The 16164-nt window shown below is 54.4% G+C and overlaps 2 protein-coding genes across 3 annotated transcripts; both read right to left on the reverse strand.

Moving 5' to 3' along the window:
* Window positions 1-1605: 1605 nt before the first annotated feature.
* LOC142420422 (bone morphogenetic protein 2-like) lies at window positions 1606-4112 on the reverse strand. The gene is made up of 5 exons (XM_075524338.1): window positions 3851-4112; window positions 3597-3733; window positions 3083-3205; window positions 2419-2617; window positions 1606-2018 (listed from the first exon to the last, which is right to left on the reverse strand). The coding sequence occupies exons 1-5, from the start codon at window positions 4110-4112 to the stop codon at window positions 1612-1614; spliced, it is 1128 nt and encodes a 375-aa protein (XP_075380453.1). The 3' UTR covers window positions 1606-1611.
* Window positions 4113-5916: 1804 nt separating this feature from the next.
* On the reverse strand, window positions 5917-16113 carry LOC142420266 (uncharacterized). Of its 2 annotated transcripts, none has more exons than XM_075523998.1 (8): window positions 16040-16113; window positions 15023-15090; window positions 14312-14407; window positions 12079-12218; window positions 10712-10979; window positions 7580-7761; window positions 6935-6993; window positions 5917-6137 (listed from the first exon to the last, which is right to left on the reverse strand). In XM_075523998.1, the coding sequence occupies exons 2-8, from the start codon at window positions 15081-15083 to the stop codon at window positions 5987-5989; spliced, it is 957 nt and encodes a 318-aa protein (XP_075380113.1). In that variant the 5' UTR covers window positions 15084-15090; window positions 16040-16113; the 3' UTR covers window positions 5917-5986. The 2 variants fall into 2 exon arrangements, 1 of the variants encoding a protein (XP_075380113.1); XR_012778724.1 differs by lacking the exon at window positions 5917-6137 and adding an exon at window positions 8605-8860 and having other exon boundaries at window positions 6950-6993.
* Between the last annotated feature and the right edge of the window lie 51 nt (window positions 16114-16164).

The raw sequence follows: 16164 nt of genomic DNA on the forward strand, positions 1-16164 counted from the left end.
ATTCAGGGGTGAGGAGGGGACGTCTCCCCAGGGCTCACAGCCACCTCTCCTGCCCATCGGTGGGAGGACAGGGCTTTCGTGGAATGCAGGTGAGCCTGTCTGCATGTTAGTTTTGGGATGAGGTGCCTGGCCCTGGGTGCAGTGGAAGAGGAGCTGGGACATGTGCATGCGCTCAGGACACACTGGTTGGCTCTGCCCTGTGTTCACATCCCGGTGGCAGTGGGGGGACGTCTGTGGGGCACAGGGGAAGGATTTGCCCTCCGGTGTGGGACTGGATCCAGTCAATGGGCTCCCAGGGTTGGATTAACCCTTCCCCTGGGTGGGATTGGGGAGAGGAACCCCAGGCTGCAGGGCAGGCAGCTGGCGGGGAAGGGCTGGCAGCTGCTGGTGCTGCTTTTGGGTGAGTGGAGGGAAACTGGTGCCTGCCAGGCCAGGGTGGGATTTGGTCACTTGCAAATTGGGCTTGGAGATGAAGAGCTGCCTGGGGGTCCTGGTGTCAGCCTGGGACCACGGTTAAGCCGCTGCTGTTGAAAACTGTTGGAAAGAAGCTTGGAGGGGCTGAGCCCTCTGGCAGGGACAGCCACGCTCCCGCTGAGTCCTGGACCACAGGGGACAAAGGGGACTGCACCAGGAGGTGCAAGACAGGGACCCTCCCCACCCTGACCCCCAGCACCTGCACCCACTTCCCCGATACCCACATTGACACCTGTCCTCTGTACCCGACCCCACAACATTGGTCAGCTCTGTTTTCCGCCCATCATTTCTCTTCCACAAGGAACCCTCTCTCTGGGCATGGTGCAGCCTCCTCCAGCCATCTTCTCCCAGAGCCGTCCTTCCCCACCACCCACCCGCCCCGGCAGCATCACCTCTGGGCACCTCTACATCCCCCCGCAACCCCAGACCTTGTCACCGCATCCCCCCACGTGCCCCCAGCGCCTGCTCGGGGACCCCCCCATCCCCCATTGCGGGCTGGCTGATGGCTCCTGGGATCATTCAGCTTCCGAGGAATGGGGCTCAGCAACCGAACCCCCCCCACCCTGGAGACTGCGCTGTGGCTGAACCTTCATCTCTCTGCTTGCGCCACCCCTCCCTGTGCCCGCAGAGTGTTTGCTCACCCTCGGCCAGCCCCTTCCCAGGCAGTGGTCCCACAGGCAGCCCCTCGGAGAACGGCACGTTTAATAGTTCCTCTAATTCATTTTACAAGTCACAACAATGCAGAAATGTACAGACATTTACAGGACACTGTACAGGTGGTTTCTGTCATATATTAGTGCTCTTGCTATATACATATAGTACAGCCTGCAAGAAGCCTCTGCACAGGCAAGGAAACCTGCACCCCCGCGCAGGGCACCCCGAAATGGAGCTGTTGCCTCGGGGCTGCTGAGTCGCACGGCCTCATTCAGGTTGATTTAATCAGAGCTTGGCCCTGAGCCTTCCTAGGCACTACTGGGGGGTGACACCACCTGGGGCAGAGCCGGGCACCCCCTTGCTTCACTCACCCTGGTCTCTTTTCGAAGGTTTTGTGGGACAGAGACTCCCGTAGAGATGCTCTGGAGGGAGTGGGAGCAGCCTCCGCTGTGGCAGCGTTTCCACCTTCCTGCTCCTCCTGCTTCAGTGGCAGCCGCAGCTCCCGGCCACCATGTCATCGTACTGCTTGAGGACCACATTCTCGTCATCGTCAAAGTAGAGGAGGTTGATGGAGTAGAGCTTGTCGGGCACGCAGCAGGGGCTGCTGACGCCCTCGCTCAGCTTGAGGGCGTTGATGATGGACTGCACGGTGGCATGGTTCGTCGGCCGCATGTTCTCACCCAGTGGGAAGGGGCAGGAGCCCTTGCAGTGGTAGGCGTTGTACCCCCGCGGTGAGATGATCCAGCCGGACCAGCCAATCTCCTCGAAGTCCACGGACAAGGGATGCCTCTGGCAGGGCTGGAGCCGGTCCAGCGAGCGGGTGCTGCGTGGCCCAGTCAGCTTGGGCACCGACATCTTGGCGGGGAGAATGGGAGCCTGAGGCTGTAAATCTGCCAGAAAGGAGCACCCAATGCCGTTAGCCATCGCAGGAGCCTGGGAGGACGGAGAACATGGTGCAGCCCCCCCCCCCGGCCACCCCTCCCCACAGGTTTTTTCTGCAGCTGTCTGGTGCAGCGAGCCCTTTGGTCACAGCCTGTCACCAGCCCAGGCAGAGCCACCAGGAGGTGACAACCTCACAGCCCCACAGCCGCCCTCATCAAGGCAAGCAAAAATCCAGATTTACATCTGCGAGCCTGCACCCCTGCACAGGAAGGAGGCAGCCTCTCCCTCTGGCTGGAGAAGGAGCTTTGGATTTGAAGGTGACCCCACTGGTGTGGGGAGCACCTCAGTGCCCCACGGTTGAGGGGATGGTGGCACTGAGGGAGTCGTGCCAGGGTGCCTGGGACCCACCTGGGAAGCCCGCCATGGGCAGGGACGCTCCCCGGCGCCCGTCGTCCGTGAACAGGACCAACATGGGCTTCTTGCTCTCGTGGTGGTCCCTGCCGGATGCAAACTGCAGTGGTGGGGGTTCAAGCGGGCTCCCACCCAGACCCTGGACTGTCACTAGCAAACCCTGGTTGCTGCTTTCATCTTCGGTCCAGTCGCGAACCTGGGGAACCAAACCAGTGTCACCACGGCGCTGCAGGCTGGGACAGGCACTGTGCTGGTGTCCCTACGGCAGGTGTCAGCCAGCAGAACCAGTATGCGGTCAGCAGCGGGGTGGCGTGAACTGGGACTGCCCCTGTGGCCGCACTGCATCTCCCAGCCATGGGAAGGGGCCGTGCTGCTCCAGGGCTGTGGCATGGGGGACATCATGGCAGGAGCCAGCACCAGCGTTACCTGTGGAGCAGTGGGACTGGTCTGGGGCAGGATGGAGCAGCCCCCCCAGGGCCCTCGGCAGAGCTCTTACCCCCTCCCACAGGCTGTATCCCCCCACATTGCTGCAGGGACTACAGATAGGAAATTGCATTGGAGCCCCAAAGGCCACTGGGGTGAAATGGGTTAAAAAAAACCTCCTGCGTGCAAACCCCCAGGTTCCCTCTGTGCCACCCCAACCAGGGGAAAAGCAACTCACAGCCTGCGTGATGGCAAAGACCTCCCAGCCCGAGCCCTGCAGCGAGACGAGCCTGGCTGCCAGCAGCTTCTTCCCTCCAGGGGCGTCCGGCTCGCTCTTCTCCAGCACTTGGTAGACGCTGACCTGGGGAAGGCAGCAAAGGGTAGTTACCACCAGCGTGTCCTGCCCGAGGGGAAAGACCCCGGACATAGGTACTGGGGAAAAAAAAGGTGGGAGATGGGGGAGTTGTCAGCTTGGATTTGTCACAACCCGTGGGGGCCTTGGCTGGTGCATGCACAAACCAGAATGATACTTAAGAACCCGCCATGGTTAAATCATCGTAATCCTCTGTGCAACACGGTGACATTTGGTCATATGAATTTCACAGAGCTGGGCTGCGCTCCCACTGCAGGCGAGTGACCGCAGCATGCCAGTGGCATCCCCAAGCACAGGCTGGGGCACATCCCCCTTCCCATCCCCACCCCCATGCCCATCCTGTCCCCATTCCTGTCCCCGTCCCCATCCCCATCCTCACCTGGCAGAAGTGGTGCCTTTTGGGCCCATCGGTGGCCCTCGGCCAGAGGCGAAAGAGGTGCAGCTCTGCCGTCAGGATCTTCTCGTTCTTGGCCACACTGGAGAGGACGAAGAGGAACCGCATCTTCTCGCCATGAGCTGGAGGGAAGGACGGGTTGAGAAGCGGAACCAAGCCAGGGGTGGCACCTCTGCCAGCTGTGCTTGGCCCCTTCCCGCAGCCCCATCCCCAGCACTGCGGGGACCCCCCGCCCTTACTTTTATCCAAGAAGCTGCGGACCGTGTTGCCCTCCAGGATGTCAGGGTTCTTGGTGACACCGTCCGCGTTGGCAACAGTGTTGAACAGATCCACCATGTACTGGGGCGGCTGCTTGAAGTGAGCCGGGGGGGGCGGAGGGTCTTCCATGCCAAAGACTTCCAGGAGCCTCTTCAGCGCCTCAGCCCGTCGGCTCGCTGCGCCGGCTGGACTCGGGCACGCCGGCTTGGCCAGGGCCAGCAGCAGCAGGATGGTCCCCAGCATGGCTCTGCTGTCTCTGCCTCAGCTTGACTCCTCCCTGCCTCCCTGGCGCTGCATTTATAACTCGCTGGAAAGATGGATTGGAGTCAAATATGCACAAGAGCAATCAGGAGGGTAAAGAGAGCTAATTGCCATGCTAACAAGGTGCGAAGCTGGGCTCCTGGGCGCCCTGCACCAATTAGCCCCAGTACACAAGCGGGAGGGGAGGACGGCTCACCCCAGCGCTCCCCGGGGCTGGCGGGGGACACAGGGGTCTGGGGCCGTGCAGCCCCTCGGCAAGGCCCTGGCTGGGCCGCCTTTGCTCTCCATAGGAGACTAACTGGTTTTTAATGATGGTACTAATGGGACAAACAGGAGGACCTTTGTGTGGAGGAGTGCAGCCCCCCGAGAGCCGAGCGGGCTGGATGAGCATCCCTTTCCCACCTGTGTCCTGCTGCAGCGGCTCGTGCTGCCCCGCGCCGCGGCCGCTGCTGGGAGCAAGGAGCATCGGGGGCCTCGGTGTCACACCGGTGTCCCCATCCCATGTTCCTATCAAGCGTGCAGGGTGGGGTGCCCGGGGACCCTTCACGCAGCAGGGTCAGCTGTGTCCCCGTGTGTCCCTGACACTTCCCGCTGCAACCCCTGCGCAAAGGAGCCCGGCCAGCCGAGACCACGGTGCAAAGCGGGTTTCCGGCAGAGAACCGCGGCCCTGGGGGCTGCAGCTTCCTTCCGCAGCACTGCCGGGCCCTGGACTCTGGCCGTAACTCAGGAGCAGGAGGTACCAAACCGAAATTAAGCTTGCTTTTTTTTTTTTTCCCCAAAATAGCCAATTGGCTTCCTGGGGATTAAAAGGCATTTGCTGCTAATTCCTGAATGCTCGATATCAGTGAAATATCGTGAGAAGCCTATGGACTCCGGATGAAGGGATAAAAGCCAATTCTTTAGCTTGTATTCCCCAATCACAGAGAAACCAGGTTGGTGAAGGTGGATGTGTTGACACAGTACACTTGCACTCTTTACATTTGCTGTTTGTTTTAATGCCATGTGACTCAATGGAAAAAATTAGCATTATACAATATCTGCCAGTGCATCAGAGAAAAAGAGTAGGATTAGCAAAGCCTGTTAGATCTTACAGGGAACAGGGAAACCCCCTGTGAACGAGGCCCACAGGTACAGGCTCTGCGAGAGGCTTGGAGAGGGGAAGGTGCAGGAGTGGAGCCAGCACCGTCCCTCTGTCCGTCTGCTGGCAGGGACCGAGCAGCGCTCCCCGGCCCCCCAGGCACCCGGCCGAAGCACTTCCAGGCCAGCGTAATAGGAGACAAGCCGAAGGCTACTTGCCCAGTTGGCGGGTGAAAGGGCTGTTAATTATCCAGAATAGGCAGGGAGGCAACGACAGGCTTGAGTTAACTGATAGAGGAAACTAATCGTATCCTCTGGCTCCTTTCCTTCCTCTTCCCGGCTCACCAGCGGCAGTGGCATGTCCTGCAGGATAAGGATAACGGGGGCTGCCTGCAGAGGGGACATCTCTGCCCCAAGGTGCCTACGTACCTGTTTCCCTCTCCTCTCCAACTCCTGCTCCACATTTTGTAAACGGGAGCAGCCGGGGCCGTGCAATCCCCAGCCCGTGCCAGACAGCCGCATCCCTCTGCATGCGCCGCATCCTCCCGGGATGCTTGGGCAGACGGAGGGGCCACGGCGCTGCACAGCGGAGCCCCAAGGAGCTGTGAATTGCCCATGATGTTTATTTTACAAGCTGCAAAACATTTGTAGAGGGTTCATTTATACAAGCGCTGTTTAAAATAGCTTTTATTCAAAAAATAGCCTTCTCTCATTTACATATACTACAGACAGTCTGGCAGGGGTCTTGCAGGAGCCTCACCTGCAGCTCCCCAGCCCTGCTACGCCCTGCACTTGCACTGCCGGATGGCAACGACAGTGCGAACACGGTCTCGGCGGCTCCTGAACGTGTGTACGTCGTACCGGTGAGGGGTGCAGCGGCTGGAGGCAGCTTCTGCCCAAAGCAGACATTTCTCTCCACCTTGCGACTCCCTGCAGTTAGAGACAAACCCAGTACATCCCCTGGCCCCCCACGCCCCAGGGCCCTGCGTTTCATCACTGGAAAAAAGGGCAGACGCCCTGGACCAGGGTGGGGGAGAAAGGAGGCAGCTTTCTTCCGGCGGCATCTACACTCCTGGTGTAACTGGGTGAACCACCTCCTCCCTCTCCGCCTGTGCAAAGCAGGGGTTATTTCTTTGTGGTTTGATTTGCTTCCCTTTGCGTTCACCACGTTTTTGTGTCTGCAAGCAACACAAAGTGCTGCCCCCCTGGCCTGAAACAACTGTCTGGACCCACCCTGCCTGGACCCCCCCCCACCCTCCACCCACCCTGGAGCATCCCCCTCCTCCTCCTCTTCCTGCCCCAGAGCATTGCCAGCAGGCGGGGGGCAGGAATGGCACATCCCAGGCTGGAGAAAGCCACTGTCAGGACCCATCTGTGCCTGCTATCATGGGGGACCACAAGCTGTATAACCAGCTGCCCAACAGGCCGAATTCGGCATCATCGGCGGCAGGTTATTCTTTATCCCTTGAAGCAACAGAGCAGCGTGCTGCTGTAGCACCACTGCAAACGCTGCTCTGCTTCAGCTTTGTCCCTACATTGTCAGACGCAGCCCAGAGGGCGAGCTGTGGGTGCTACCCAAAATCCGCTCCTGTGTCACCCTCCCAGGTCCTCGCCCGGGAGCAGCAGACGCATTACTTGAGAGGAAGGGGAACAGCTCAAACCTTCCTCTGGATGTGTGCGGATGTGCCCGGGAATGAGAACGGCCGGATCCTGGCAGCTGTGCTTACCTAAGCAAGCAGGGATCCCCCGAAGAGCAGCTGCCCAAGCACCTTCCCACATCAATTTCCTGCCAAGATTTGCAAAACAAAGGCATGAAAATCCCCTGCAGCACCTCACTGGGGACACCCCAGGGGACCCACTGCTGGTCACTGCACCCTCTGCCCTCCATCCTCAGGCTGAACATACGGCCCTCAGAAAGGGCAGCAGTGAGGCAAAGCTTGTAAGGAGAAGTATTTTGGGGGCACACCAGTGTTTTTTGAGTCAGAGGTCCCTGTGCACAAAGGTATGTTGAAGTAGGGAGTAGAGTCTCCGTTGAACTGAGCTTAAGACATACTTAACGATTAAATAATTTTTTAAATAAATATCTCACTGTTCACTTAATTATTTTTTAAAGAAATCCTCACCCCTAAGAAAAGGCCATTTGTTACTCTGTGGCACTGATGTATACACAAATTAGTGGCAGTACATTTTCTAGCATGAGATTATATAAATGTGTGAGTTTTACCACTATAGTTTGTTGCCAGGGTGTGCATAGCTCTACCAGGGTGAAGCCGTTCATGTCAGAGCACCCACCCGGCTGTTCAAACCCCACGTGTGGGCCCAGCAGCACAGCTGAGCCCACCAGAGAGGAGGCCAAGCCACGGGAAACCAACCTTGAGCCGTTCCTCCCTGTGGCCCGCAGAGCTGTGCACAATTTCATAAAAATATTCCACCTGGGAAACACGATAGCATTTTTCCTTCATTTCACAGTTCTCCAGCGTCTGAACCACCTCCCCACCTTGTGGGTTTTTGACTAGAGCAGTGCTGAACTTTGTGGGCATGCAGAAAAGTCCATCTGCAACGAAACAAGAAGGAAACTTAATCTGGGGCTGCATCTGAGGGCACTGTGGCTGCAGCATCTTCACCAGGGGTCTGCCATGCGGCACAGACGCAGCGTCAGGCTCTGGCACCCAGCATGGAAAGTGCTGTTTTCTGTGTGAGGGTCCCCAGCTGAGAGTTTGGGGCTCATTCCTTCACCAGCTCAAGGCCTCAGAGATAGGTTTTGTTCCTCCATCTCAGTTTCAGACCACAGGGCAAAGAGAGGTTATCCTGGGTGCAAATTGTGAATCCTGCACCTGACCCTGTGAAAGCCCCATCTCTGCGGAGACAGCCCGAGCTATTACACGTTATCTTTGAGAAAAAAGGTCTTTGCACATAAAATATTCATGGCAGCGCTTTTTCCAGAGACATGCTCTCACATCAGGGAGCTGGGGAACATTTTTTAACATTTACTCATTCAGCATTTCTCTCTGGATTTGCCAGGGGGCTGTGCCCTGCAGGGGCTTCTTCGATGCTGGAGCCAGTGTCACTGGCTCTCCTGGAGATATATCCCCAGGCACCTCCAAAGGATTTGCTTTGGGCTGGGCTCTCCGCTCTCCATGCAAGCAGACGAGCTGGCCAGGGCTGGGACGATGGAGGCAGCATCTCCCCACATCAGCATGAGTTATTACATCTGCCCTACCCACGTCGTGGGACGGAGGAAAGCTGGTACAAGAGGGGAAGAAAGGGAAGGCAGGCGATGGCCCCGGTTCTGGGGACACAGGACTGAGTCCTGCTTAGCCTCTTCTTTCTCTATTCAAGCTTTAACTCAATTAAAAATTCCCAGGGCAAAATAAAGTTATGTTTGGATTTGACATACCTAGTCTGATTGTTAAGGAAGCCCTGCAGAGAGCAGAGCGAAGGGGGGCTTTGGGTGGACATGCCGAAAGCCCGTGTCTTTGCTGCCCTGTCACCTCCAGGCCAGGACACGCTGCCTCCACGGCACATCCTGGCTGGCCCAGGCAGGGGCTCAGCAGCTGGAGAGGAGAGACAGAGGCTCCTCCAGCAATAACTCGTGTCCAGTTGGAAGGAAATAGGCATGCACTGTCCTGCCTGGCTCAGTCTGAACCTTTGTTCTGCATAGAAAGAAACAGTTTATCTACTAAATCTCCCAGCTTTTCTCTCCCTCACCACGTAAATTAGGATTAAAATCTCTGTTGCATGAGCTAGAGGAGGGGAAGAAGGATGGTTAAGTTGATGTCAGTCTTGGGTTTTGGCTCTAAACAGGACCTAGTCTTGCCCTGCCCCAGCCCTTGCGTGCGGGTCCTTCAAGGGTTTGTGTTTGGTTCCTGGCTTTAAAATGGTTGTGAGAGTTTCCTGCCACCTCCCAGCTACTTCACCAGCTGCTGGAGGAGATTTCTTTGTTCCAGGATGGGGCTGTGTTTTCAGGGGAGGGAAAAGCGTTTTCTGAAAGCAAATCTCTCTGGGATGCCTTAAGAGGGGGACACAAAATGACAACCGATTTCTGGAAGCCAGTATTTCTGGGTGAGATTTTAACATCCTTCGCCAGGCCCCCTGCTCCTCTGACGTTGCCAGTCTTCAACATGACACTGAAAGTGTCAGCCTGACTTTACCGGTGAAAATCCAGAAGGAAAGTGCGGAGACCTGCCCTAGGGCAGAGGCAAAGCTGGGGGCGAGTCCACATTTCCCAGCCCTGGGCCATTATCACTGAATGAGCCACCCTCCATTAGCCACCCCGGGGACAACAGCATCGTCCAGCACCTTCCAGTCGCACGTCTGGGAACTAAATGCTGATTCTCCCACCTCTGGAAAAAAGCACTTCACACTGCCTAATTTTCTTTTCCACTTGCTGTGTCTTGCAGCCAGATTACACAAGCCGCAGGGCTGCGGGAGCGCTGATGCCTGTGTGTGGACCTTCCCCCAGCTCCCCGAGGATGGGACGCACGTCTGGGGAGGACGGGTAGGGGGGACGTTGGAGGGGACGCACATCTGCAAGCAGAGCCCCTTGGGGTTTTGTTTTCTCCGTCACCCACCTGGCTCCCCCAGCCTCTCTAGCTCAGGCCCCGTCGCTGCTTTTCAAGCTCAGGTTAGGACTCGCATTGGTCTCTGTCCCTCTCTAGTGGCTGTTGTGCAGCCGTGTCACAGGAGCTGCCAGGAAGGTTTTAACGGGATGGTTTTAGATGCAGAAATGCCGATAAAATGACATCAACAAATGCCAGGAGAACTGATTTCATCAAGCAGTTGTGGAAAATCACTTCAACACGACTTCCCCTTCTGATAAAAACAGGTCAGTTCATCCTCACTGATGTGACTCTCGGCTTATTTTATGTGCGAACTCACAAGACAGCACACTCGTTCAGGACGAACCAGTTCAGATTTACCCCAGTGGAAGCTTTTGACCTGTCTGGAATGATTTAGGTTGGAGTTTCCATTTCCGAGTTATTTTTGAAACATCAGTGTAGTTCACTGGTGCTGAGATGAAAAGGCATTTCAGACTGTCAGAAAGGAAACTCCACTTTTTCGTGGTTGCTAAGTGGTCTGTTTTCAGTAGAGCTTTTATCATCCGGTTATTTTTCTTGCTTTGGGGGGGAGGTGGGGGGAGTGGAGCAGAGACCCCCAAGGTCCCTCCCAGCCTAGGTTACTCTGATTCTATGATCTCTGGTTAGAGGACGCTTCCCCGTAACGCGAGGTGGTTGTATTTCCATCCTCACCCCATGTACACGGGCAGAGAATTACCATTTCACCTGCAGACCTGTGCTGTAAGGGCCCAGCAAGAGAAGGGAAAAGAAAGTCTGAACCCCGACAGTATAAAATACAATCCCATTCCCACCTAAGGCAAAGAGGGTTTGTGCAGCAGGCTGGAGCGTTGCTAGATCACGCTCTGAGCTCTGACGTTGGTGCTGGTCACACAGAAGGGCACTTCCCCATATTCCTGGAGGGAGGGAAGCTCTCCATCGTTCCCATACCTGCACTGTAGGCCGGGTCAGAGCATTTCCCCACGTCGACCGTGACCTCCCAGGGAGAGTCTGGAAAGAAGGTTTTCAGAGCTGGAAGACGGAGACATTCCTCGGGGCACATGCTGCAGTGACAGCCGTCGACCACCTCCAACTCCCGAACGCCTTCGAAGAGCAGGAGCCGCTCCACGTGCACACGGGCAGGCTCGCAGCAGGAACCCTCAGGGCAGGAACGCGGGGCTCCTGGCCGCAGCGGCGAGTCGGGGCGTCTGACCTGCAGCTGGGCAGAACAGGGCAAGTGGCATATACACTGGTAAAAACAGGTCACGGAGAACAACTTCCAGCATCCGCTCCCTAATAAAAACCTTTTCTGACCTAGAACTGACTCAGCTTTTACTCCTTTCTCCCTGCATGGCAGCACTGCGTCGCTGTGGTGCTGCTCTTCCCAGTGACATGTTGGTATCAAAACTGTTTATTCCCCAAAACCCTGCTACCATCAGCTGAACTGTATTGGCTACAGCAGCTCTCGTTTCACCCAGGCTCCTGATCTGGAGGGTCAGCGTGTTGACAGCTCTGGGGAATGAATGTGGACCTGCCCGCCTGGAAGATGTTGCACCAGCAGTACCACAGTGGTGACAACAGTGGGACAAGTGACAACAAGATTTTTCACAGTTGTTCGCCCCCCAGGTGAACACTCACAGGACACACAAGTGCAGCACCCTGCAGAGCTTGTTTCCATTCCCTCTCCAGTGTTAGTTATTCTGGTGGGGACGGGACTTTAGGCAATGTCAGCTCTCCTGGGACAAGGAGTGCATCGTAGCCTGTGCATAGCTGTGTCCTCAAATGCACAGGCTCCTTCTAGTCCCTCCTAAGAGTGACACATGGCATGTGATAAGGGAATGACATAAGCACCTCAAAGGCCGGATATTAATCTTGAAACCATGGGTCCTGCCAGTTTTGCTCAACCAGGCAGAAAAAGGTCTCCAACCCCTCTACATATAGAACACCAGCTCTCACGTACAGCAGATACGGCTGAAAGAGTTGGTCTTGCTGCTGGGCTGGGGGAGGACAGAAATACGCTTGGATGCTGCCTGGAGCAGCTGGGTAGGTTCTGTGATAGCCCTTCAGCTGAATTCTGGCCATTCCTCTGCCACGAGGTATCCAGCATTGCCAGATAGTTTCCATTTGTCTGGCCTGCATATTCCACTGCTTGCTGGCTAAGGGAGGACAAGAGGCTCAGCGATGGGTTTTCTGCAGTGCAGAAGCCAAGAACAGGTATTTTAAAACATGTATAAAATCACAGCCCCAGGCACCAGTGTATGACCTGCACCCAGACCCAACTGCTCCTGCTACAAGGATGACACAAACACTTTTCTCACCTTCTTGCTTCTAAGGAAATCGAGCATGGAGGAGTGTCTGGAGAGCCCCAGGAGGCCGGGGTGGGGGGAGCTGATCCGCTGGGACAGGCAGCTGGAGCGGCACTTTCCAACGTCCACGCTGACAGGACTGCCAGAGACATCTGTGAAACACCAGATTGACAAAAGGATTACTCCTCGCTATTTGCGTGATGCTGGGGAGGCCCAAGCTCAAACCAGGGCCGAGTACGACACGAACACTGAACAAAAAGACGTGGTCCACCCCTGGGAAGTCTGCCTGGGAGAGAGATTCCTTCAGCCTGAGCAGCTGCAGAAATCCCAGAGAGAAAGCCCTTCATTAGCACTGCACATGTGTCTACTGTGTTTGCAGACCAGCAGTAAAGCATTTCACAATAGACTGGTAAGTGCACTACAGAATAAAAAGAATGCAATTAAAAATTCACTAGGAAACAGTAGGTTTTATATTCTTTAGTGAGCTCATGAAGGATGGGGTGAGAATAGATGAATACATTGATTAGCAAAGGGAAAATGTGAATGCTCAGCTGTTGCTGAACTGCAGACCTTGAATGGACCGAACATGCCTGAGCACCCAGCGGATTCAGGGCAGAAAGAGAAACCCAGCCCCCCTTGCCTAGAGCCCAACGAACCTGTTCATGGAGCTGCTTGAGCTGAAAACAAATCTGCACACACCCCCCGGCCAAATCCCCATTTCACAGCTCCCCAGACCTGTTGCATTGCCACATTAGCACTGCAGGCAGAGGATGGGAAGGTGGGAATGGGTGTGGGAACAGGGGAGACACAGGACCACGGCATCCAGGTTTAGATAGGTTTACTCTGCTGTATTTTGAGTTTGCAAAATGTCAGTGGTTATTGGCTAATGGCTGTTTCTTCTGGAAATCCTTCTAAAATGAGCTATTTTTCCCCAATAGTGCTGTCCATACTCAAAGGGTTGATTGATGTAAATCCTCATTTCATCATATAATAGGGAAGAAAACTGGCCTTAAAAGCGCCCACTGAGTAGTTCAACACCACAATAATCCATTTGCTTTAACCTGCTGGAGTTGCAGACCCGGCGCGTGCCGCAAAACTTTAATTCCGCATTGATTTGAAAACTGATCTTCAGTGTCAGTGCGAGAGACAGCCACCATCACCACACTGCACAACCCCAGGAGACACGTAGGGACATTTTAAACTCACATTTGGGTTAGAGCTGCTGCTAGCTGCCTGAGGATTTCTTTGCCCAGGGAAGTGAGCGAGCAGTAAGGCAGGTAGCAATGTGCAGTATTAGCCATTCTGTGGGCGCTCCTCAGCCACAGGAAGGGCGCAGACAGCTGGTCACTTTGCAAAGGACACTTTGCCAGCTGAAGACGCCGTTAACCCCTGCTTTCCCAGCCCCACAGTGATACAGGCCATGTTTATTATTTTTATCACTATCTATTACTGTTTTTACTATTTTCGTCATTATCTGCTCTTCTGAAGTTGTTTCCTTTGGAGATGACAAGCTGTCACTGCTTGTGACAATTCTTAATTTGGATATGATCATTTTATAATGCCTACTGTTCACATAAGAACCTGATATTTTGCAAACGCTAAAGGCTAAATTTGTACAAGTACTGCTCTTGTGCGCTGAAAAAAACCTAAGAAACCTCAGACTTCCGGCCATACAGTTTAAAGCCATTTTCACATACCTGTACTAAAATCAGCTGAAGCTCATTTTATGTAGCCTTACTGCTGCTGCACAGGGAACTGAGACTAACGGCTACTCCTGAAGGCCACAGACTTTGTTCTGGTGAACAAATGGAGCTATTTCCTACTTTCTCTGCGCAGTAAAGCCAGGACACCCTGTTGTCTTGCTGACAGCCCTTCCAGCGTTAATCCTGGGAACCAAAATTCTGCAGTAGTCCTGAACTTACACAGTAGCAAACAGAGGCAAACACAGAATTCAAACACAGAATTCAACCACATTGGAGCACATTGGTACAGAAAATGAAGCCTCTCTCATGCAGATGAACAGACCTAGGGGCCAGGCTACTTATCAGTTCCTATTCTACAAAACATGCTTTAAGCATTGGACTATCTGGGCGATGAGTCCCCAGCGTATTTCTGTCCTTAATCCCATGAGGGAAAAGTCACAAGGATAATTTCAACATAAAGAAACATCCAAGGGATGATGCGCAGGACATGAGGGGGGAAGCTTAAAGGATTCAGGTTTCTTGCGGGCGAAGGGGAAACTCACCATGCCCGACATGGAGAAAATGGGTCTGCCTCCTGCAGCAACCCCTCTCTGCAAATAGGTTCCCTCGTGCATCCTCTCTGCCGATGGCTCCAGCACCTGCAGTCACAAACCACCAAGCCCAGCATTACCCCAGTTATAATTCACCACCCTTCCTGCTTGAGCTGGAGGAGGCACTGAGCGCCGAGCGCAAGTCTCCAGCCACCTGCCATCTTGAACCAAATGGCTTCAGCATAAGGAAGAGATTTAGAGTAGTTATAAATGGACATGACCCATTCGACCTCTCAGACCTGGCTAGCTGGGCTAAACACCCTATCTGACTAATTAGCCCAAGAAAAGGCTGTGTTTAGCAGTGTTTTATCTTAGGACATCAGTCCACTGCTCTCTTCTACTTCCACATTACTGCAATGCGAACTCGGGTAAGAGGAGTAATCTCACACAGCACAAAGCAGCTCACAGGCACCAAACTCCCCGAAGATTTCTGCACAGCAGCTTCCTCTGAGACAAACCCCAAATTATCTGCTGAGTGAAGACAATCCTCCATGCTGCTCACAGTGAAGCACCATAGAAAACATACACCGTGCCCTTACAGAAGCATCAGTTACGAATGAAGCCCAAGCACAGCCTCGCACCACACACCCATGCAAGCCCTTTTCTCTCCTATGCAAGAGGCCAAAGCAGCACCAAAGACAACGAGAAGGAAAAGGAACTTACTGGCAAAGACGGGAGCATGCAAGAGCCCTGCGAAGAAGACTGCAGCTAGTGAGTCCTGCATGCTGCACCTTGGGAAACACAAAAAGGTCTCCAGTATCTCTGATACTTATACCGAGCCCTCCCTCAGCAGGCGAGAAGGTGAACAGCTCAGAGGCAAATGGCTTCGCATATCACTGGCAAATGTCTCCGGATTGTGATCTGAACAAACACCTAAGCAGCCTGGGCAGCGATGGCATCTCTGTCTACGGGGATCAGGCTTCAAGCAAACTTCAAAGTCTTTCTTGAGAGCAACTGGTTTTGCTCCCAGCCTGGGGAAGCTCCCTTGGGGGTCTTTGTTCTTACCACCCCTCTCAAACTGATTAAGTTTGTGGTGACTCAGAGTCACTTTCAAGACCCCTCATTTGAAAGGAACATGCATCTTTCATCCTCGCTCATCGCATTCAATGCCCTTTTTATCTAGGGACAACCCTCTTTTGTCCCTCCGAAACACCAAAACTGAGACAAAGCTGGCTCTTTGATAAAGATGGCAACATGGTAGGACTCAGCCACATCAGCAATGACAGTGTGTTGCCCGTGACCACACGGAGAGGCCTGCAGCTCTGTTTTTGCCTCTTTTCAGTGTGACTGAGCCCTGGAGCCAAGAGGAGGCATCTTTTTTTCTAGCTTGTTAAATACATGTAGGAAAGTACTACTCTCCCGAGTCCTGGAAACAGTAGAGGCACAGATAGTGCTTGTCTGCTGTAAGGGACTCTCACAGACATGCTGGTCGAGGGCAGCAGTATGTCCTGAACACTTGCTGCACGTGGCTCTGAATTACAGAAGTTAGGATCCCTGCACCGACTTGGCCAAATGCATGTGGCAGGGACTAGTTCCAATTCCCAGAGAAATTTTTTTGCCATATTCAGGAATGAGAGCGCACAAGAGAACAGTGGTGGCAGCGTAATGCATCTGACAACACTCTGGCATTCAAAACAGGGGTTGGGGCGGGAGGGTGTGTGTTTGGCTACAATTACTTACAGGTGCAGCAATCACAGAAATTTATGGAAGCTGTACACCCCTAGGAACAAGCCAAGTCTCCCTGGAGCTCATACATAGTTCCTGGAGGACAGCTGGGCTTCACTGGGACAGATGCCTTGAGGAAA

This window comes from Mycteria americana, chromosome 24 (assembly GCF_035582795.1).
Source record: "Mycteria americana isolate JAX WOST 10 ecotype Jacksonville Zoo and Gardens chromosome 24, USCA_MyAme_1.0, whole genome shotgun sequence".
In the NCBI taxonomy this organism is placed as follows: domain Eukaryota; kingdom Metazoa; phylum Chordata; class Aves; order Ciconiiformes; family Ciconiidae; genus Mycteria; species Mycteria americana.